At 42.2% G+C, this 20,739-nt stretch overlaps 1 protein-coding gene and 1 non-coding gene across 7 annotated transcripts in view; both read right to left on the minus strand.

Moving 5' to 3' along the window:
- The window catches only part of HSF5 (heat shock transcription factor 5), a 54,681-nt gene extending 34,386 nt beyond the window's left edge, over positions 1 to 20,295 (minus strand). The window contains exons 1-2 of one of the 6 annotated variants that reach the window (XM_060203824.1): positions 19,579 to 20,284; positions 10,353 to 10,727 (exon numbers count right to left, since the gene is read on the minus strand). In XM_060203824.1, the coding sequence (XP_060059807.1) occupies positions 10,353 to 10,727; positions 19,579 to 20,218 (1,015 nt within the window). In that variant the 5' untranslated portion in view covers positions 20,219 to 20,284. Of the gene's footprint in view, positions 1 to 10,352; positions 10,728 to 19,578 lie in introns of all 6 variants that reach the window. The other 5 variants (XM_060203822.1, XM_060203823.1, XM_060203819.1 and 2 more) reach the window with 5 other exon arrangements.
- Positions 1,419 to 1,547, minus strand: LOC132542327 (small nucleolar RNA SNORA33). The gene has a single exon (XR_009553415.1). It is a non-coding gene; the product is annotated as a small nucleolar RNA SNORA33 (small nucleolar RNA).
- Positions 20,296 to 20,739: the final 444 nt, after the last annotated feature.

The following is a 20,739-nucleotide window of genomic DNA, read 5'->3' on the forward strand; positions in this document are numbered from 1 at the left end:
AACAACAACAGCTATGACAACAATAAAAACTATAACAAGCACAACAGCAAGGGCAAGAAAATGGGAAAAATGGCCTCCAGGAGCTGTGGATTCATAGTGCAGGCACCAAGCCCCAGCAATAACCCTGGAGGCAAATATATATATTTTACTCCTACTATTAATTAGTATAACAAATTCATACACCTTCCTATGTTGGTTCAAAGACAATTAAAATATTTTGGAGGGCACGGTGGCGCAGCAGGTAAAGTGCACATGGCGCAAAGTGCAAGAACTGGTGCAACAATCCCGGGTTGAGCCCCCGGCTCCCAACCTGCAGGAAGGGGGATCACTTCACAGACAGTCTGCTGATGTCTATCTTTCTCTCCCCCTCTCTGTCTCCCCTCCTCTCTCCATTTCTCTCTGTCCTATCCAACAACAATGACAGCAATGACAACAATAATAACAACAACGATAAACAACAAGGGCAACAAAAGGGAAAAATGGCCTCCAGGAGCAGTGGATTCAAGTGTAGACACTGAGCCCCAGCAATAACCCTGGAGGCAAAAAAATTTTAATTAAAAATATTTTGGAGGGGATTGGGAGATAAAATTACTCATGCTGGGGGTCGGGCGGTGGCGCAGTGGGTTAAGCGCATGTGGCGCAAAGCGCAGGGACCGGCGTAAGGATCCCGGTTTGAGCCCCCGGCTCCCCACCTGCAGGGGAGTCGCTTCACAGGCGGTGAAGCAGGTCTGCAGGTGTCTATCTTTCTCTCCCCTTCTCTGTCTTCCCCTCCTCTCTCCATTTCTCTCTGTCCTATCCAACAACAAAGCAACGTCAACAATGGCAATAATAACCACAACGAGGCTGCAACAACTAGGGCAACAAAAAGGGGGGAAAATGGCCTCCAGGAGCGGTGGATTCATGGTGCAGGCACCGAGCCCAGCAATAACCCTGGAGGAGGAAAAAAAAAATTACTCATGCTTTGATATGAATTTGAGACCCTGATTTCAAACCCTGGCACCACATGGGAGCACCATAGATGGTGGAGTGGTGCTGTGGTATCTCTCCTCTATCTTTGTCTTTTTCTCTTTCATTCCCTTCCTCTTTGCTCCCTCCCTCCCTCCTCTCAAAATGAAAAATGAAAAGGGAGGATGCCCAGTGGTATCTAATGCAAAAATACATCATGACTTTTCCAACAATCCAATAGAATGCAAGAAGCCCTGGATTCATTCTTCAGTGCCACATTAAAAGTATTTTTAAGCTTTTAAATATTTTATTTATTCCTACAGTAATGAGGGGGGAGGGACAGAGAGAGAAAACCTAAGCATCAAAGCATTACTCTGTCACATGCTACAACAGGGGCCAGATTCAGGACCTCACAATAACAAGGCAGGCACTATATGCACTAGTGTCACATCCCCCACGCCATTTTTTTTCTTTCCTATAGCCACTTTCAGAGACCTCAATGACCCCAATGTCATTAAGGGTCGTAACATGGCATTGCTATTGCCAGTTATAAAAAATTTCTGCAGGAACACAATCAAGTAAGCAGATTCATTGGCTGGCTTCCAAGCTGGTTTTAAATCTTAATCTAGTTCAGAAGTACAACATGGGCAACAGTGAGGATACACCCAACAAGAAGAAAAAGCAGGTGGTCAGGCGGTAGCGCAGTGGGTTAAGCGCACATGGTGCAAAACGCAAGGATAGGCATAAGGATCCCGGTTCGAGCCCCCGGCTCCCCACCTGCAGGGGAGTTGCTTCACAGACAGTGAAGTAGGTCTGCAGGTGTCTATCTTTCTCTCCCCCTCTCTGTCTTCCCCTACTCTCCATCTCTCTGTCCTATCCAACAACAAATGACATCAACAACAACAATAATAACCACAACAAGGGCAACAAAAGGGAGAAAAAAATGGCCTCCAGCAGCAGTGGATTCATGGTGCAGGCACCGAGCCCAGCAATAACCCTGGAGGCAAAAAAAAAAGAAGGAAGAAGGAGGAGGAGGAGGAGCAGGAGGAGGAGGAGGGGAAGGGGAAGAAGGAGGAAGGAGAAGGAGAAGGAGAAGGAGAAGGAGAAGAAGCAACACCGTAACAGTACATTACTTCAAGGTAAATTACTATAGCAACATTGAAAACATCTGAAGCTTCTAAATAAAAGCAACTAAAACTTATGATGAGGTAAAGAAAACATCTGAGGGACGCATGCAGTGGCACACCTACTTAAATGTACACACTACATTGTGCAAGGACCCACATTCAAGTCCCTAGTACCCCACCTGCAAAGAGAAAGCTTCTTAAGTGGTGAAGTAGAGCTGCAGGTGACTCTGTCTCTCTCCCTCTCTAGCTCTCCTTCCTCTCTCAATTTCTGCCTCTATGCAATAATAAATAAAAATTTTTAAAAAGAAGAAAACATCAGAGTATATATCCAAAAGAAGTTAAAGCAGACACTTCAACAAATATTGTGCATCAACGTTTATAAAAAGATCATTCATAATACTTAAAAAGTAAAAGCAGGTGGGGAGATAGTTTAGTACAGAAAGCATAAAGTTTGCTCATTTGAGGATTCAGTTTAACCCCTGACACTCCACATGCTGGAGTGGTGCTCTATCCTTTCTCTTTTCTTTCTCCTTTTGCTCATGAAAATAATAAATCTTAAAAAAAAAAAGTGGAGGCAGCCCAGTGTCTACCAACATAAAATGAGACAATATCCAGAATTAAAAAGCAAATTTTGACACATACTATATATCAATGAACACTGAAAATAACAACACTATGGAGGCAGGGGAGAGAGCATAATGGTTATGCAAAAAGACTTTTGTGCCTGTGGCTCCAAGGTCCCAGGTTCAATTCCCCACATCAACATCAGCCAGAGCTGAACAGTGCACTGATAATAAATAAATAAACAAATAAATAAATAGGCTAAGTAAAATAAACCAATCACAGGAGAACAAATATTATGTGATTCTTCTTATATGATGTTCCTAGAGTTGTCAAATTCATAGTGACAGAAGTCGAATACTATCTACTAGCAGGCAAGATTAGGATTTGGAATGGAAAATAAATATTTAATGGGCATCAAGTTTCAGATGGAGAAGATGAAAAAATCTAAACAGAAGGTGGAGTGGTAGTAAAACAGTGTAAATATATTTAATGCCATGGGTCTGTACACTTTAAAAATAGTGAAATGGAACCAGCAAGAGAGTGCCATTGGTAGTGCAACAGACTTTATGTCTAAGAGCACAAAGATCACAAGTCCAATCTACAGTACCACTGTATGCCACAGTTTACCAGTGTTCTGGTTAGTTGTGTTTTTTTTTGTAAAATCATCTATCACATGCTATATTCTGTCCCAATAAAAAGAAAAGACAGGGCTAGAAAGAAGGTTCACTGAATAGGGCACCTGCTTTGTCATGCACATGGCCAAGGTTCAAAGGCTGGCACCACATAGCAGTGCCATGGCACTGAAGGAAGTTTCAGTACTCTGTGTGTGTGTGCTCACATGCGCGTGCATGTTCACACTTCCCTCTTTCTGAATAAGAAAGTCAACCCAGAAGCAGTGAACTCACACATGTGAAAGCCCCAGCTCCAGGAGAAAAAAAAAAGGCGAATGCAATTGTGCATTTACTTAAGTTTCTTCTGGATGCTAATGAGCACATCCTGCTACATCTATACCACGTCTCTCTTTCAAAGAAACTGACAGTACAGGTTATCTATATACAAGAGAAATGGTATCAAAGAAACTCTTATAACTCCAGATTACATACTGTTTATGTACATTCTGTAGAATTGGTTATAAAGACCAAATCCTTAGCATTTAAATGTACTGAGTGTTTCGGGAGGTTGTGCAGTCCGTAAAGTGCCTAACTTATATGCACTAAGTCTACAGTTCAATCCCCCCAACATGGCCCACACCAAAGTAATCTCCATTTCCAGCTCTGAGGGAGAGATATACATGAAAAAAGAAAAAAAAAAACTGTTTTCATGAGAAGAAGGAGGGCAGCAGGGGAGACAGTCAAAAGAATGGACACTTGGAGCAATCGTGTTAAGTGAGACAGACCAAAAAGAGAAGTATAAATACTGGGTGATACCACTTATAGGTGGAACTTAAGAAACAAGGACCGAAAGGGAAAACACCAAGTGGAGCTTGGACTGGTGTGGTGTATTACACTAAAGCAAAAGACTTGAGAAGGAGGGGAAGAGAAAGGTGAGAGGCATTGGGTGTGCTAGTCCATCATAGTGGAAAAAGACTTAAGTTTGGGGTGAGAGTATTTGTAGATACCTATCACAGGGAGATAAGAGCTTGTACCCATGTGTCAACAACTGTACTAGAACCCATAGACCCAATAAAGGGGGAGAAAACGAAGAATGTGCACAAATCTGATTGCACTGCTTCTGCCTAGTGTGTTTTCGTTTCCCAGTCTATAATATGAACATAACTACAATGCCTATCAGTGAATTAATATTTGTGAAAAATTAAGAATACATCCTGGTCATGGCAATTCTATACAAATATTTGTTAATTATAAGATGAGAGGTGACTAGGCTGCAACAATCTGCTAATCACTTCTCCGAAGAGCTAAGCTATTTTTAGATCAACTTAGCATGATAGCATTACTCAAAGGAACAATTCCTCACTATAGGATTCTCTATATATGACTGTCTAGATATTCTTGTGCATGTTCAAATATATATAAAATGTATCCAAAAGATCTAAAATTGTTTTTTTATAAAACATGGAAATGCATTATGGTAGTACACTGTGAAAATAATATCAGAAGAATTGAGTTCAAGATATGGTGACTCTAAAAAGTGTGAACATACTGAATCTATCACATTTATCTTTGAATAAGTGCCAAGAATAGAAAAGGTGAGGAGAACAAAGAAAACAGATGGCTCAAGAGAGTAATGACAAATGGAAGAAATTATTCAGATGAGTCATTTTATGAGTCAGTCTGACAGCAATTTTTAGTCTCAATTTTTTGTCTTAGACTTCACTAGATAAATAAGTTATGAAATAGTGTCAAATGAAAATTTTACTGGTATACTATTAATATAAGAAAACTAGATCCAAATTTATTTTTACTTATTGTTTTTTTAAACTTTTTTATTATCTTTATTTATTTACTGGATAGAAATAGCCAGAAACTGAAAGAAAGGGGTGGATCAAGAGGGAGAGAGTCAGAGACACCTGCAGCTCTGCTTCACCACTTGTGAAGCTTTCCCCCTGCAAGTGGGAACCAGAGGCCTGAACCCCATTGTAACATGTAACTCAACCAGTTGCGCCACCACCTGGCCCCCAACTTAGATATTCTTAAATGAAGTTGGCTGTTTTTTTTTTTAATTAAAATTTGAACCACCAAATTGATCCTGCTAATGTCCACGTCCAGCGGAGAAATAATTACAAAAGCTGGACCTTCCACCTTCTGCATCCCATAAGGAATTTTGGTCCATACTCCAAGAGGGATAAAGAATAGGGAAGTTTCCAAAGAAGGGGATAGGACATGGAATTCTGGTGGTGGGAACTGTATGAAATTATCTTACCAGTTACTTTACAATCTTGTAAATCATTATTAAGTCACTAACAAAATTGTTTTATATTTATTTATTCCCTTTTGTTACCCTTGGTTTTTTATTGTTGTTGTTGTTATTGTTGTTACAGTTTTTGGATAGGACAGAGAGAAATGGAGAAAGGAGGGGAAGACAGAGAAGGGGAGAGAAAGACAAGACACCTGCAGACCTGCTTCACCGCCTGTGAAGCGACTCTCCTGCAGGTGGGGAGCCGGGGGCTTGAACCAGAATCCTTACACTGGTCCTTGCACTTTGCGCCATGTGCACTTACTGCTGTGCTACTTACTGCCTGACTCCCAACAAAAAAATTTTAAAAATAAAAAATAAATTTGATCCACATCTAAGTCATAGTTCACTTTAAAAGGATGTTAAGTATTACTTTTATTCTAATGTTAATCTTTTCATTATAATTTAGAGAGCTGAATTTGGGAGTGTTTATTATACTGCCTCTGACAATAATATTCCATTTAGTTTTGGAAAGGTCATGTGTAGTCATCACTGCATTATAATCAATATCATACAGAGGAGTTTGGCCCTTAAGCTGCATCTAAACACTACATGCTAAGTGTAGGACTAATTATCATAGAGCCTAATCACTGTATCTAACATATCTGCAGTAAAGTGGCTCTAAAATTCCAGGTTGGAAAGTCAAACACATTTCTAAATCTCTGCTGCAAACCTTTCAAATTTTAACTCCCCATAAATTTCTGAGTCTTTAGTATTTTGAAGGGGGGGAGATTTTAAAAGAAGAAATATTTTTTGGTAGAAAGAGAGAAGTAAGGAAGAATGGGTGGGGGGTGTTTTATTCAGTTGAGCACACACTTTACAGTGTACAAGGACCAGTGTTCAAGACAACAGTCCACACCTGCAGGGGGAAAGCTTTATGAGCAGTGAAGCAGTGCTGCAGGTATCTCTCCTACTCTTTTTCCCTCTCAATGTCTCTCTGTCCTATCAATTAAATTAATTTTTTAAAAAAGAAGAGAATTGTCCAGTTGAATATAGAATTCAAAAGAAATAAAGACATAGGCTCTGTATATCCATCTGCCACATACCTATATGTCTATCCACCTCTATTCTAAGCATATGTGGAATGCAGCCCAAATTGTAATTTAAATATCAATGCCTGACTTATTTAATAAATACTGGATTAAGTTCCTCATTAAGAAAAATCTGACCATACTTTTGCTGTACATAAGTATAACCTAGAACAGGAAATTAGTCATCTATTTTTAGAATTACAAAATAAAAAATATTTTTGTTTTTCAAAGTAGTTGAAATATACTGAAAAATACTAAATTTAAACCTTTTGAAGTTTAGCACTTATTTATTTATTTAATCATCACTGGAACTTCACTGCTACAGGCTGACTTTTCAAAGGAAGGAGATAGAAAGAGAGAGAGATAGAGGGGGGGAAGAAACCAGCACTGAAGTCTCTTCCAATACGGTAGGTAGGGGCAAGGTACACGCATCCAAGTGATCTGTTTTACTGGCCTCTTGATCTCAACCTTTTTCTGCAAAGGAATGCAAATAAGTTTCTAGTAGGCAAAACAACTAAAATGCCAAATCATCCTTTTTTTTTATTTATTTGATAAGACAGAGAAATTGAGAGGGGAGAAGGAGGTAGAGAAAGGAAGAGAAAGATAGGCACCTGCAGACCAGCTTCACCATTTGTGAAATGGATCCCCTGAAGGTGGGGAGCAGGGAATCAAATCCAGATCCTTGCACTTGGTAATATATATACTTAACCGAGTGTGCTACTGCCTGTCCCCCCACCCCATCATCCTTACTTCATATAATCCCTTCTCTCTTTTCCTTTCTCAATTCCGTATAAATAAAAAAGAGAATGGCTCTACAAATCCATCTAATTTTAATCCTGGTATTGTTATTTTTTAATATTTATTTATGAGATACAGAGAGAAATTGAGAGAAGAGGGGGAAGATAGAGGGAAAGAGATAGACACCTGCAGCCTTGTATCACCACTTGGGAAGCTTTCCCCCAGCCGGTGGGGACCAGGGGCTTGAACCTGAGTCTTTGTGCACTGTATTGTGTGCACTTAATGAGGTGTGCTATTGTCTGGCCCCTTATTGTTTTATTACCACTGAACTTAAAGTACTTTGGGAAAATAAAACTCTTATTGCTGTAATTAGGCAGAATGCAATAATAATAGTAAAAATACAGATGGATGTTACTGCTAAAAAATAGTGTTATTACAGAACAATTAACAAACAGATTTATAACCTTTGAAAGACAACAAATTATTTAATTCCTCTACCTAATTTGCCTTCCCTTCCACTTATTTTAGCTTTTAATTTTATCCTACATGGAGAAATGGTCTAACAAAATTAATTTAGAAAGTACTTTCTGATCTACAAATAAGAAAGTTAATGTCCCAACAACAGATGAGTGGCTGATGTGATATACATATATATATATATATATATATATATATATATATATACACATTACTCAGCTATCAAAAATGGTGACTTCACCATTTTCAGCCGATCTTGGATGGCCCTTGAAAAATTCATGTTAAGTGAAATAAGTCAGAAACAGAAGGATGAATATGGGATGATCTCATTCTCAGGCATAAGTTGAAAAACAAGATCAGAAAAGAAAACACAAGTAGAACCTAAACTGGAATTGGTGTATTGCACCAAAATAAAAGACTCTGGGGTGGGTGGGTGGGGAGAATACAGATCCAAGGATGACAGAGGCCCTAGTGGGGGTTGTACTGTTATATGGAAAACTGGGAAATGTCATGCATGTACAAACTATTGTATTTACTGTTGAATGTAAAACATTAATTCCCCAATAAAGAAATTTAAAAAAACAAAAAAGAAAGTTAATGTCCCTAAGTTTTTAACACATAGGACAAAGAATGACCCCTTTTGTTTTGTCCCTCTGATCTTTTCTCAAAGCCTTAACCTTTGTCTTGCTTCTGTTGCCTCCACTTCATCATTCTGTGTAAAACATATCATATGATGAAGTGCAAAGCTGTTTCTGCAAATAGAAGATACATTTGAAGGTGGGAGAGATAGCATAAAGGTTATGCAAAAAGACTTTGTTTCAGGATCAATTTCCCCCCATGCCCACCCCCACCCTCACCACTACAAGCCAGAGTTGAGCATTGTTCTGGTAAAAAATAACAGTAATAATATATTTTGAGTAAAATGGTAACACTGTTTGTTACCATTATGTTACCTTAGGTTACAAAAAGCACCCCCCAAAGGATACTTGTATATATTTCTTCCATCCCCAAGAAGCTGAAATGATAGGAAGGTTAAGAGCAGGTGGCGCAAAGCACAAGGACTGGTGGAAGGATCCCATTTCAAGCCCCTGGCTCCCCACCTGCAGGGGAGTCGCTTCAAAGGTGGTAAAGCAGGCCTGCAGGTGTCTATCTTTCTCTCCTCCTCTCTGTCTTCCCTCCTCTATCAATTTCTCTCTGTCCTATCCAACAACAACAATAATAACTACAACAATAAAAAACAACAAGGGCAACAAAAAGGAATAAATAAATGAATAAATATTTTTTTAAAAAAAAGAAGCTGAAATGATGTTTACTAGCATAATTCTCAAGTATTAATTAAAGATCTACCAACATGCCTTAATACTTTAGTTGAGCTCCAGAACAGTTGTTATTGTCTGATTGTCCTATCTGCTACTCCTAGTTCTTAGCTGGCTGAAAGGACTATATTGTCAAAAGACCATCACATATTCACTAAAAAATATATAATTAGGGGGTCAGGCGGTAGGGCAGTGGGTTAAGCACACATGGCACAAAGCACAAGGACTGGAGTAAGGATCCTGGTTTGAGCCCCCAGCTCCCCACCTGCAGGGCGCTTCACAGGCGGTGAAGCAGGTCTGTAGGTGTCTATCTTTCTCTCCCCCTCTCTGTCTTCCCCTCCTTTCTCCATTTCTTTCTCTGTCCTATCCAACAACGATGACATCAATAACAACAACAGTAACTATAACAACAATAAAACAAGGTCAACAAAAAAGGGAAATATATATATATATATAATTAGTTTTAAGAGGTAGAGAGTATGTCCTTTTGGTAAGTTTCATTACTAAGACACTAAAATGATTTTATTGTGGGGTAATTTCATCTATTAAATGTGAAATATATAATAAGTATTGAAAAAAATCATATTGAGGAGGCCAGGCAGTGGTACACCTGGTTAAGTGCGCATATTACAGTGCACAAGGGCTCAGCTTCAAGCCCCTGGCCTCTACCTGCAGAGGGAAACTTCATGAGTGGTGAAGCAGGGCTGCAAGTGTCCCTCTGTCTCCTTCCCTATCTCCCCCTCTCAATTTCTTTGTCTCTATCCAATAATAGTTAAATAAAAAGAGGCATAGTACTATAACATCTAATGTCCCTTACACTGAACCTTAGTTTGACTAGTGAGGCAGAGAAGAACCCAGGCCTCCCTTTCTGTTCTTCTCAAGACTGTTTTTTTCAAAGTGACAGCTCTGTGAAGCCATAGTCACTTAAAAAACAAAATTCACACTGCGTCAGAGTTATATATCAAATTTCTAGAGTTGTAATTCTTGGCTTCATTACTGGAATACATTTTGAGGATACAAATTTTCCACTAAAAGCATACCACTTTATATGCCAATAGAATCTCCACTGTTAAGACTACAATGACATTATACATGGCCTAAAATTAATGCCCTGATGAGAAACCGTGGACATTTGTAAGCATATATTCCTTTTACTCTTATTTAAGCACAAAAGAATACACTAAAAATATAGACATTGTAAAGCACCTTAAGAAAAGCTACTGAGTTTTAATTTCTCATACCTGTTGGATAGTAGGCTTGGGAGTACTGTGCTGAGGGTGTGTAGTTACTATATTTTTGGGAGGAGCTGACCATTGTTTGAGGACCTTGTTGAACGTGTACAGATGTGGCGCTGGGCTGCAGGGTATAGGTAACCTCAGTTGGAAATCTCTGCAGTACAGGAAATGGAACCCCTTTATCTGAAAAAGTGGGAGTCGTTTCCACTTGTCCTGGGTGCATTCCAAGGGAGTTCTGCCATGTTCTAGGAGGAATTGGGGTCCGATCTAAACCTTTCAGAGGGAAAGTACTGTGGTTGTGGGATGAAGTTGATACGTAGGAGTAAGGAGACAGACTCTCTCTCCGGAATGACCGGTGGAATTGTCCTACAGCCACTGGCCCTGCATGAGAGAGGAAGAGTACATTTACTAATTTTATATCATACCACTTGATGCCATAAACCAAAATACACATGCACACTATGAGTTTTCAGTCAATTTTAACACAACAAAAATTTAGTTTTGATAAACAGAAATTCAGACCACAGAAAAAATAATCGAACTTTTGTTCGGTTCTCAATATCATAGAGACTAAATAGCCAAACTCATAACATTTAGTCAAATATTAAATATTTGGTGTTAAAAGCTTTTCATAGATGATTTGGCAAACTTACCTCTTACCTCCAATGACTAACCTACATTTTTCCAATCTGTAAGCTACTTCCCAGAAGCTGCAGAACTTCATAGTCTTTCAAATCATTTAGGAACTCTAAATAATATGCATGAAAATAACCACTCAACTATGTGTGCAACATAAACCAAAAAGAAGTTTTAAAAAGAAAGTTTGGTGCTCTCTTTCAATTATTTTTTAATGACAAAACTTGCAAAAATGTCAGTTTGAAGACCTTAACTTATTTTTTTAAATTTTTTTAAAAAATTTTAATGAGAGATACAAAGAGAGGAAAGAGAGACCAGAGCACTGCTCAGCTCTGGCTTATGGTGGTGCTGGGGATTGAACCTGGGGCGTTGGAGCCTCAGGAATGAAGTCTCTTTGCATAACCATAATGCTGTCTTCCCAGCCTGACTTAGTTTTTTTAATTCCTTAAACCAGTAATTTCTGTGATCTTTTTTTTCCCTTTCAATTACTGCTAGTAGTGTCCTCCTTACACATATCCATGCCTTTTCAGACAGAAGATGCAGACACTAATTTACATCTGAATCACCTGTAAAGTTAAATATTCACAAACCCAAATCTAGAGATTCTAACAGCTGCTTTCTCTTATCTGACAGCAGCAACTAGTTAAGAAATAAAGTTATGGTAGTCTGGGAGGTGGCACAGTGGATAAAGCATTGGACTCTCAAATGTGAGGTCCCGAGCTCAGTCTCCAGCAGCACATGTACCAGAGTGATGTCTGGTTCTTTCTCCCCTCCTATATTTCTCATGAATAAATAAAAACAAATCTTTGAAAAAAAAAAGTTAAAAGAAATAGAGATATGGAAAACAAAGGGCAGGCCAGGAGATAGCTCGCCTAGTAGAGTACATAATTCACCATGCCTAAGGACCCAGCTTTGAGCCCCTGGTACCACATAAGCGCACCATGCAAAGCAAGGCTAAGGTGGTATTGGCGAGGGGGGAGAGAGGGAAGTGGTGATTGGGGGTGGAGAGATTGGAAGAAGCTCGTTGAATGGTGGAATAGTGTTGTGGTATCTCTCTCTTCCCTCTCTATTTGACATTTATTAAAAAAAAAAAAAAGGAAGAAGATAGGGGTGGCACACCCAGTTAAGCACACATATCACCATGAGCAAGGGACTGGGTTCAAGCCCCTACTCCCCACCTGCAAGGAGTCCGATTCATGAGTGGGGAAGCAGGTCTGCAGGTGACTATCTCTCTCTCTCTCTCTCTCTAATTCCCCTCCCCCTCTCAGTTTCCTTCTTTCCTATCATCTAAAAAAGAGAAAAAAAAAAATGGATGCTGGGTGCAATGGATTCATAGTGCCAGCACTAGGCCCCAGCGATAACCCTGGGGTCAATAAAATAATATCAAATAAATAAGTTAATGAGAAGAAAGTCCCCAGAGCCAGCAAAATGACCTGCCTGGATCATTTAAGACCCAAGTTTTGAACCCAGTTCTCACCAGAGTAAATGAAGTTTCAATGTTGTAGTTTCTTTCCCTTTCTCTCTCTCTGCCTCTATCTGAAAATAAAAATCACAAAAAAAACACAACTTAAAAATGATATATATATATATATATATATATATGTGTGTGTGTGTGTGTGTGTATATATGTGTGTGTGTGTATATATATATATGTGTGTGTGTGGATATATATATATATATATATATATATATATATATATATATTTTTTTTTTTTTTTGCCTACAGTCGGTTGGGGCTTGGTGCCGGCACTACAAATATACTGCTTTGGGTGGTATTATTATTATTATCATCATCATCATTGGATAGGACAGAGAGAAATTGAGAGGGATGGGGAAGCGGAGAGAGGGAGCGAAAGACAGACACCTGTAGACCTGCTTCACTACTTGTGAAGCTACCCCTGCAGGTGGGGAGCCGGGGACTCAAACTGGCATCCTTATACTGGTCCTTGTGTGCTTAACCCAGTGCACCACTGCCCGATCCCCCAAAAACCTTAGAATTCTGTAAACCACCCCACCAATGTGTCCTGGAGCTCCGCTTCCCCAGAGACCCACCCTACTAGGGAAAGAGAGAGGCAGACTGGGAGTATGGACCGACCAGTCAACGCCCATATTCAGCGGGGAAGCAATTACAGAAGCCAGACCTTCCACCTTCTGCAACCCACAATGACCCTGGGTCCATGCTCCCAGAGGGCTAGAGAATGGGAAAGCTATCAGGGGAGGGGGTGGGATATGGAGACTGGGTGGTGGGAATTGTGTGGAGTTGTACCCCTTCTACCTTATGGTTTTGTTAATTAATACTTTCTTAAATAAAAAATAAATAAATAAATAAATTCTGTAAATCACTGCTAAGTCACTAATTATAAAAATACCTTTTTTTTTTTTTGCCCCAGGGTTATCGTTGGGGCTTGGTGCTGGCGCTACAATCCACCACTCTGAGTGGCCAGTTCCCCCCACCCCCGACCCATTTTATTCCATAGGACAGAGAGAAATTAAGAGGAGGATTAGATATAGGGAGGGAGAGAAACCTGCAGACCTGCTTCACCCCGTCCCCACTGTAAATGGAGTGCAGGGGCTCAAATGTGCGTCCTTGCACAGTACTGTGTGCACCTAACTGGGGGCGCCACCACCCAGCCCCCATAAAAATACTTTTAAGGGGGCTGGGAGATGCGCAGCGGGTTAAGCACATACGGCGCAAAGCGCAAGGAGTGGCATAATGATCCCAGTTCGAGCCCCCAGCTCTCCACCTGCAGGGGAGTCTCTTCACAGGCGGTGAAGCAGGTCTGCAGGTGCCTGCCTTTCTCTTCCCCTCTCTGTTCTTCCCCGTCTCTTTCCACTTCTCTCTGTCCTATCCTGCAACAACAACAACAACAATAATAACCACAACAACGATAAAACAAGGACAACAAAAGGGGGGGAGAAAAAAGCCTCCAGGAGCAGTGGATTCATGGTGCAGGCACCTGGCCCCAGCAATAACCCTGGAGGCAAAATAATAATAATAATACTTTAAAAAATATTTTTGGTAGGCAGACTTTGGGGAGACAGCATAATAGTTATGCATAAGACTTTCATACCTGAGGTTCTGAGGTCCCAGGTTCAAATCCCCAGCACCAATCCCCAGCTCAGTAGAGCTGAGCACTACTCTTGTCTTTCTCTCTGAATCTCCCTCTGATTAAACTAAAAACTAATGAAATACTTTTAAAACACTTTTTGGTTAAAAGTAAAAAAATAAAAACAGGAGAACTATTTCGAGGGTAGATAGCATAATGGTTATGCAAAGAGACTCTCATGCCTGAGGCTCTTAAATCCCAGGTTCAATCACCCACACCTTTTTTGTTTTTAACCAGAGTTGATCAGTGCTCTGGTTAAAAACAAAAAAACAAACAACAACATAAGTCTACCAGAAGCAGCTGAGTGGTCCAAGGCAATTTAAAAATGAGAAAGACAAAGGGCCAACACTAGGTAATGAAGAAAGGGAAATACAAATGTATAAGCTGAGTTTATTTTATAGACAATGGTTCTTGACCATAAAGCTAGCTTATGTTATTATTACCTGGGAGAGCTTTGGTTCACAAATTCTTTTCAACTTACCAATATTAAACTAATCTATAAAATAAAGAGAGTCTTAATTTATGTACTACTCATCTGTTAATTTACATAGTAGAAGATCACGCTCAAGTACCCACTTTTTTAAATATGTAAACTAGGAAGCCAATCACACTGTGTGTTTCATTCTATTTCTGAGTTTGCTTAGATATCCCTGGAGAATAAAATATTAATAATAATCCCCTTCCTCCCCCCACAAACTAAACACCATAAATATACATACATATAAACTCTGGAGCCCTGGAAATTCTTTTATTTATTTATTTGGGCCTCCACATGTTGTAACTTCACCAGTCCTGCAGACTTCTTTCAGATAAATATAGAGACAGAGAGGGAGACCTATCATAACACCACAACTTCCCTTGGGGCCATGATACCCTAACTGGTATGAGAGGCCTACTGGGTATGTGTGTCTTCTCTCTCTCTCTCTCTCTCCTCCTCTCTCTCTCTCTCTCTCCCCTCTCTTTCTCTCTCCCTCCCTTACCCTTTTCTATTTCTGTCTCTCATCTCATTAAAAAAGAAGAGAGAGAGAGAGAGAGAGAAAGAGAGAAAGAAAGAGAGAGAGAGAGAGAGAAAGAAAGAAAGAAAGAAAGAAAGAAAGAAAGAAAGAAAGAAAGACAGCCACCAGGAGCAGTGGAGTCATTCATTCATCCAGACACTGAGCCCTGTGATAATCCTGGTGCGGGGAAAATATTTTTAAAATTCATATAAGCTTTGGGGAAAAAAGTACAAAAAATAGTTTTTGTGCTCTGGATTAGCAATCCCATATGTACATACACTTTGTAGGGGCTATGTGGTGGTGCATCTGGCTAAATGCACACATTACAGTGTGCAAGGAGCCAGATGCAAACCTGTCCCCACCTGCAAGGGGAAAGCTTCACAAGCGGCAAAGTGGTGTCGCAGGTGTCTCTCTGTCTCTGTCCTTCTCTGTTCCCCTTCCCTCCTGATTGCTCTATCAAATAAATAAACAAAATTTAAATATATATACATATACTTTAGTTTTTTAAATTTTATATATTTACTTATTTATTACTAATGAAAAAGGTAGGGAGAGAGAACCAGAGCATCACTCTGGCACATGTAATACCTGGGACTGAACCCAGGAACTCACGTGTGAGAGTTCAACACTTAATCCACTGCCCCACCTCTCAGTCACTATGTATATACACTTTAAATTCTACATTGTGCAACAGCTCACTAGCCCCTCTTCTGCCTGTTTTTTTTTTTTTTTCTGCCTCCAGGGTTACTGCTCGGTGCCTGCATTACAAAGCCACTGTTCCCAGAGGCCATTTTCTCAGTTTCGTTGCCCTTGTTGTTGTTGCCATTGGATAGGACGGAGAGAAATGGAGAGAGGAGGGGGAGACAGAGAAGGGGAGAGAAAGACAGACACCTGAAGACCTGCTTCACCGTTTATGAAGCAACCCCCCCCCCAGGTGGGGAGCCAGGGGCTCAAACCGGATCCATACGACAGTCTAGCAGGTCCTTGCACTTTGCACCATGTGCACTTAACCCTCTGAGCTACTGCCTGGCCCCCCTCTTCTGCCTTCTTTAGGGCTAAGCTGGTGATGAGTTTTCAGATTTGACTAAGCTGTTCAAGGATTCTTTACTTGATTTCTCAAAACCTGGCTTACATCTAAATCAATTAATATAAATTCTACTTGTATAATAAGCTTTAGGTGACCAATTATTTATATTTTTAACAGATGAACACTGTTATGACCAGAAGGGTAATCCTTTAAATTTGCCTGTTTGTTTGTTTTTTCAAATTACTAAAGCATATTCAGATTTTGTTTGTTTTTCACCTGAGGGAATTGCTTCACAGGGCTCTATTCTGACCAACCGTACAGAGTATCACCTGTATATTTTCAGAGCATCTTTAACATACATGATTAAATCCAGAATTCTTAAGTGTAAGGTAGGATGGATTCCTGTTCCTAAAGATTCTATTCCAGGGGCTGGGCAGTAGCACATTCAGTAGAGCACATGTTATAATGTACAAGGACCTGGGTTCAAACTCCTGGTCCCCACCTGCAGTGCTACAGGTGTCTCCTTCTCCGTCCCTATCTCCCCCTTCCTTTTCAGGTTCTTTCTGACCCTATCCAAAAAGTAAATTAAAAAAAAAAAAATTTACCCCACCTCTGTAAGTTAATCAGTTCCCAGGAAAGAACTACACCTTTCCCAAAATTTGCTTGAGAAACTGGTATCCACAAGCAAAGATAAATTATTTTATTTTTATTCCCATTTATTAATGAGTAATCCTGAGGATCTAACTCAGGACTACATGCTGAAAGGTCTGAAACTCTCCCCACTGTGCCACCTCCGGAGTTGCAGGTTACCTATTTGAAATATAAACTGGCTACTAGTAACAAAAGTAACCAAACAATAGAGGAAAATATTCCTCATGTACTTTTATCATGTACTTTTTGTCATCATTGGGGCTTCACTGCTTGAGGCTTAAGTTTTTCAGGTGGAAACACAGAGGGAGAGAAGCTTCCTTTGGCCTCACTCAACTCTGGGTTGTGTGCATGACAGAGCAAGTACACTATCCCAGTAAGCTATCCTGACACCCCCAGCAAGCACACTCCTAAAGCTGCATCAGTAGACCAAAGAGAGCCAAATCCTAAAACAGAAGATTCTACTATGCAGAAGAAAGAAGAATTTAAGCCATAAGCTAAAGTAGAACACAGAAAACAAAATAGAAACTAAGAAATAGTGTGGTCAGGTATACATACAAGATAAAACGATGAAGAAAAGTAGAAGAGTCAAGGATCTAGGATATGAAGAGATCTAGGAATTAAAGTAGAACAAAATACGGCAACTAAGAATCACATCCCACCAAAAATAGTAACACAGTTCCCTAGTGGATCAAACCGATGACGTAGAAAATCCACTCTTGACACATCTACTGCATATACCAGTAGATAGGATGGTTTTTTAAAAAATGCATGAGAAGGCCTAAAGAGGTGGCACAATGGCTAGAATACTTAACTATTAGCATTATGTACTGAGTTTGATTCCAGACATAGAATATGCCAGAGTGATGTTCTGGTTCTCTCTCCTCTATTATAAGTAAATCTTAAAAATCCACGACAACTATTTAGATATGCATAGATTGAAATACTACTTATGTTGGAAAACTATGGATTTTGCTTATTATTAAATCTTAAAATGCTGACCACTGACCAAGAAAAAAAAAAAATCAGATACTACAAAAGAACACAACTGTGTTTAAGCTAGGTGAAGGCAAAAGAAAACCAGAAGAAAAAAGGGAACAAAAGTTTTTTATGTTTATATGTTTCTTTGCTTGAAGCAGCCTATTTCTTGCAAGAACACATTTTCTAGTCTTTTCTCTTTATGCCCACCAGACACACAAGCTGAAAAAGTTGGGCCAAACAAGTGCCATGATACTGTCTCCATTTCATTTCTCACCAAAATCACTGACTATCACATGGAGTGGCCATTTTCCAACAAAATCAATGGTTATCACAAGTAGTGGCTTGGCATTCCTTTAGAATTCCTTTAGAACTTTACTGTGCTAGAGCTATTTTTCCAACTTGTTACTAGAACTCTCACACAATCCTTTATTTTTTTAACTCCACTGCACACAACCTGTTTATCTTCTAAATTCCAAATTGGACAAAGTGCTGTCTCACTCTTAATTCTAGGCCTGGGTTAAAGTGAACAGTGTCCCTTTCATTCGTATATTTAAAAAGTAATACACCACAGTAAAACGACCTTGACAGCTTCATATTAAATGCACAGTGACATGCTGAAATTTTTCTATTAATCTAATTGACGGTAAAGATTGACTTTTCATTATTATACCCTGCTGCTTCCTTCCTATGTGTGTCTGCTCATAGCATGGACACTGTTCAATAGAGACAGGAAATAGTGCCACTCTCACCTTTCTGGAAGAGGCAAAGAGCATCAGAACTGAAGTTTATGAAAGGACTTTCTATCACAAAGAGTTTTTTAGTAAGTACCTACTTATACATATAAAGATTTTTCAGTACCGAGTAACTGGAGCCAACAATGAGAAATTCAAGGGCTATAAATGTGAGTTTTCTGAATTCGTTTAAACTAGAACTTGACAGCTGTGAAGAGATTATCTCTGCATTGTCTAACCACAACTACTTAAATAAGCATCAACTTCTAGTCAGCTACAATGCAATACATGTTTGGCCACTTAATTCTAAAAGGAACAACTTCTTGTAAGTGATAAAACATATTTTTGCTAAGACGTGATAGTGCCTATCGTTCTACAATCATTTGGAACCTGAATATTGTTGTCAAACCCTTTCTTGCAGGGGTCAATGCGTGGAAGGTGGGCGTCTGTCCACGCACCAACTACCACTCATGCACGCTGCCTTTACAGAATGATCTGCGTTCTCTTTTGTTGTGACTTGGTCCTTTCCACCTTGACCTTCGTGGTTCTTTTGCATTGTGCATCTTCACTGTGTCCTGCTTTGGGCCAAAGAGGGGCCCTTTCTGTGTTCCTTCCACTACAGCCTACTTCTTCAAGAAGGTAACTAGCGGGGCCGGGGCCGGGTGGTGGCGCGCCGGGTGCAGTGCACACACGGCGGTGCCCAAGGGCGCAGGCTCAAGCCCCCCGGCCGCCACCTGCTGGGGAAAAGCTTCACGAGTGGTGCGGTGGGCCGGGCGGCAGGTCTCGGTCTCTGTCTCTGTCTCCCTTTGTACCTCTGCCGCCCCTCTCAACTTCTGTACCGCGATAACAAAAAAATAAAACTCAAAAAGAGGCCTGGGCCCCACGACGGGGCTCGGAAGGGGAGAGAGCAGGCCTAGAGCAGACCCACAAAGGACTGCGGGCTACCGGGGTCTTTCCGAGAGGTGGTGCCGGTACCGGCCGGAGAGGAGACCCGCCCGGTCGGGAACCGTAGGCCGAGCGCACTCGGGCGGGCGTGTGCCAAAATGCCCTCGGCAGTGGCGGTTGCCCTGCCGCCCTCAGTGCCCGGCGGGCCTGGCGAGGACTCACCCTGCGGCTCCGGCCGGGGCCCCGCGGGCGGCGGCGGCGGCGGCGGCTCCTGGTGCTGCAGCGGGGAGGTGGAGGCCGAGGCCGAGGCGGAGGCCGACGTGATGAGGAGCCTCTGGAAGCGGTTGGGTGGGCGGCAGGGCACCTCCAGGCCGGCCGCCAGCTTGGCCTTGTTGGCGCTCGTCAGCCTCTTGAGGTGCACGAGCAGCTGCGGCTGGTCCCGGCGGAAGTGCGGGCTGTGGAAGTGGTGCAGCGGCCCGTCGCCGGCCGGCCCTCCGCCCCCGGGCCCCGGCCCCGGCCCCGCCGCGCCCGGCCCGCCCAGCACCACCTTGCGGAAGCCGTAGAGGTTGAGCTGGCGGATGAAGCTGGTGAAGTTGGTGGTTTTGAAGAGCTCAGGCTCTGCCCCGCCGCCACCGCCGCCGCCGCCGCCGCCGCCGCCACCCCCGCCGCCCCCCGTGCCGCCCCCCGCCCCGGCCACCGGCGGGCTGAGCAGCTCGGCCTCGAAGAGCGGCTGGTCGATGAGCAGCCCCTCGCCGCGGCCGTCCCAGCGGATCGAGCGGTACCGAGGGCTGTTCACCAGCCGCCACAGCTTGGCGGGGAAGTTGTTAGGGTTGATGGGGGTGGAGAGCAGCGCCTCCTCCATCGCCCCCGCCCGGGCTCTGGGCCTCGCCCCGCCGAGCCTGGCTCTCCCACCCCGTTCTCGATCCCCCCGGCCTTCGCTTCGCCCTGCCCCCTCCTGCCAGCACCCGCCCGGCCGCCGCGGACCGGGAACCGTTGGTGCGCGAGCCCCCCGCCGCGCCTTCGGGGGCGACCAATGGGGCCTCGAGTTCCTGCCGCGCGCGCGCGCTCGCGGCACACGCGGCCCAGCCGGCCCACACCCGGCGCCCCGCGAGGCCCTGCGGTCCCGCTGCTGCGCCGGGGGCCGGGGCAGAGCCCGACCCGTGCCCTCGGAGTCCTAAATCCACCCATGTCGGACTGGGAACGGCTGCCCACCAGGGAGTTTAAGTCCTGCAAAGAAACAAGCCCCATTATCTCTCCACCGGGGAATGCTAGAATCCGTGTGTTTCAGCACGACCTATGCCCAGGAGTTTAGAATTCAGCAAGTGTGCATTTGGTGATCCCGAATCGTCCTGCACGACCCAAGGCCTAACTCTAGAATCTTAG

Source organism: Erinaceus europaeus, chromosome 12 (genome assembly GCF_950295315.1).
Source record: "Erinaceus europaeus chromosome 12, mEriEur2.1, whole genome shotgun sequence".
Classification (NCBI taxonomy): domain Eukaryota; kingdom Metazoa; phylum Chordata; class Mammalia; order Eulipotyphla; family Erinaceidae; genus Erinaceus; species Erinaceus europaeus.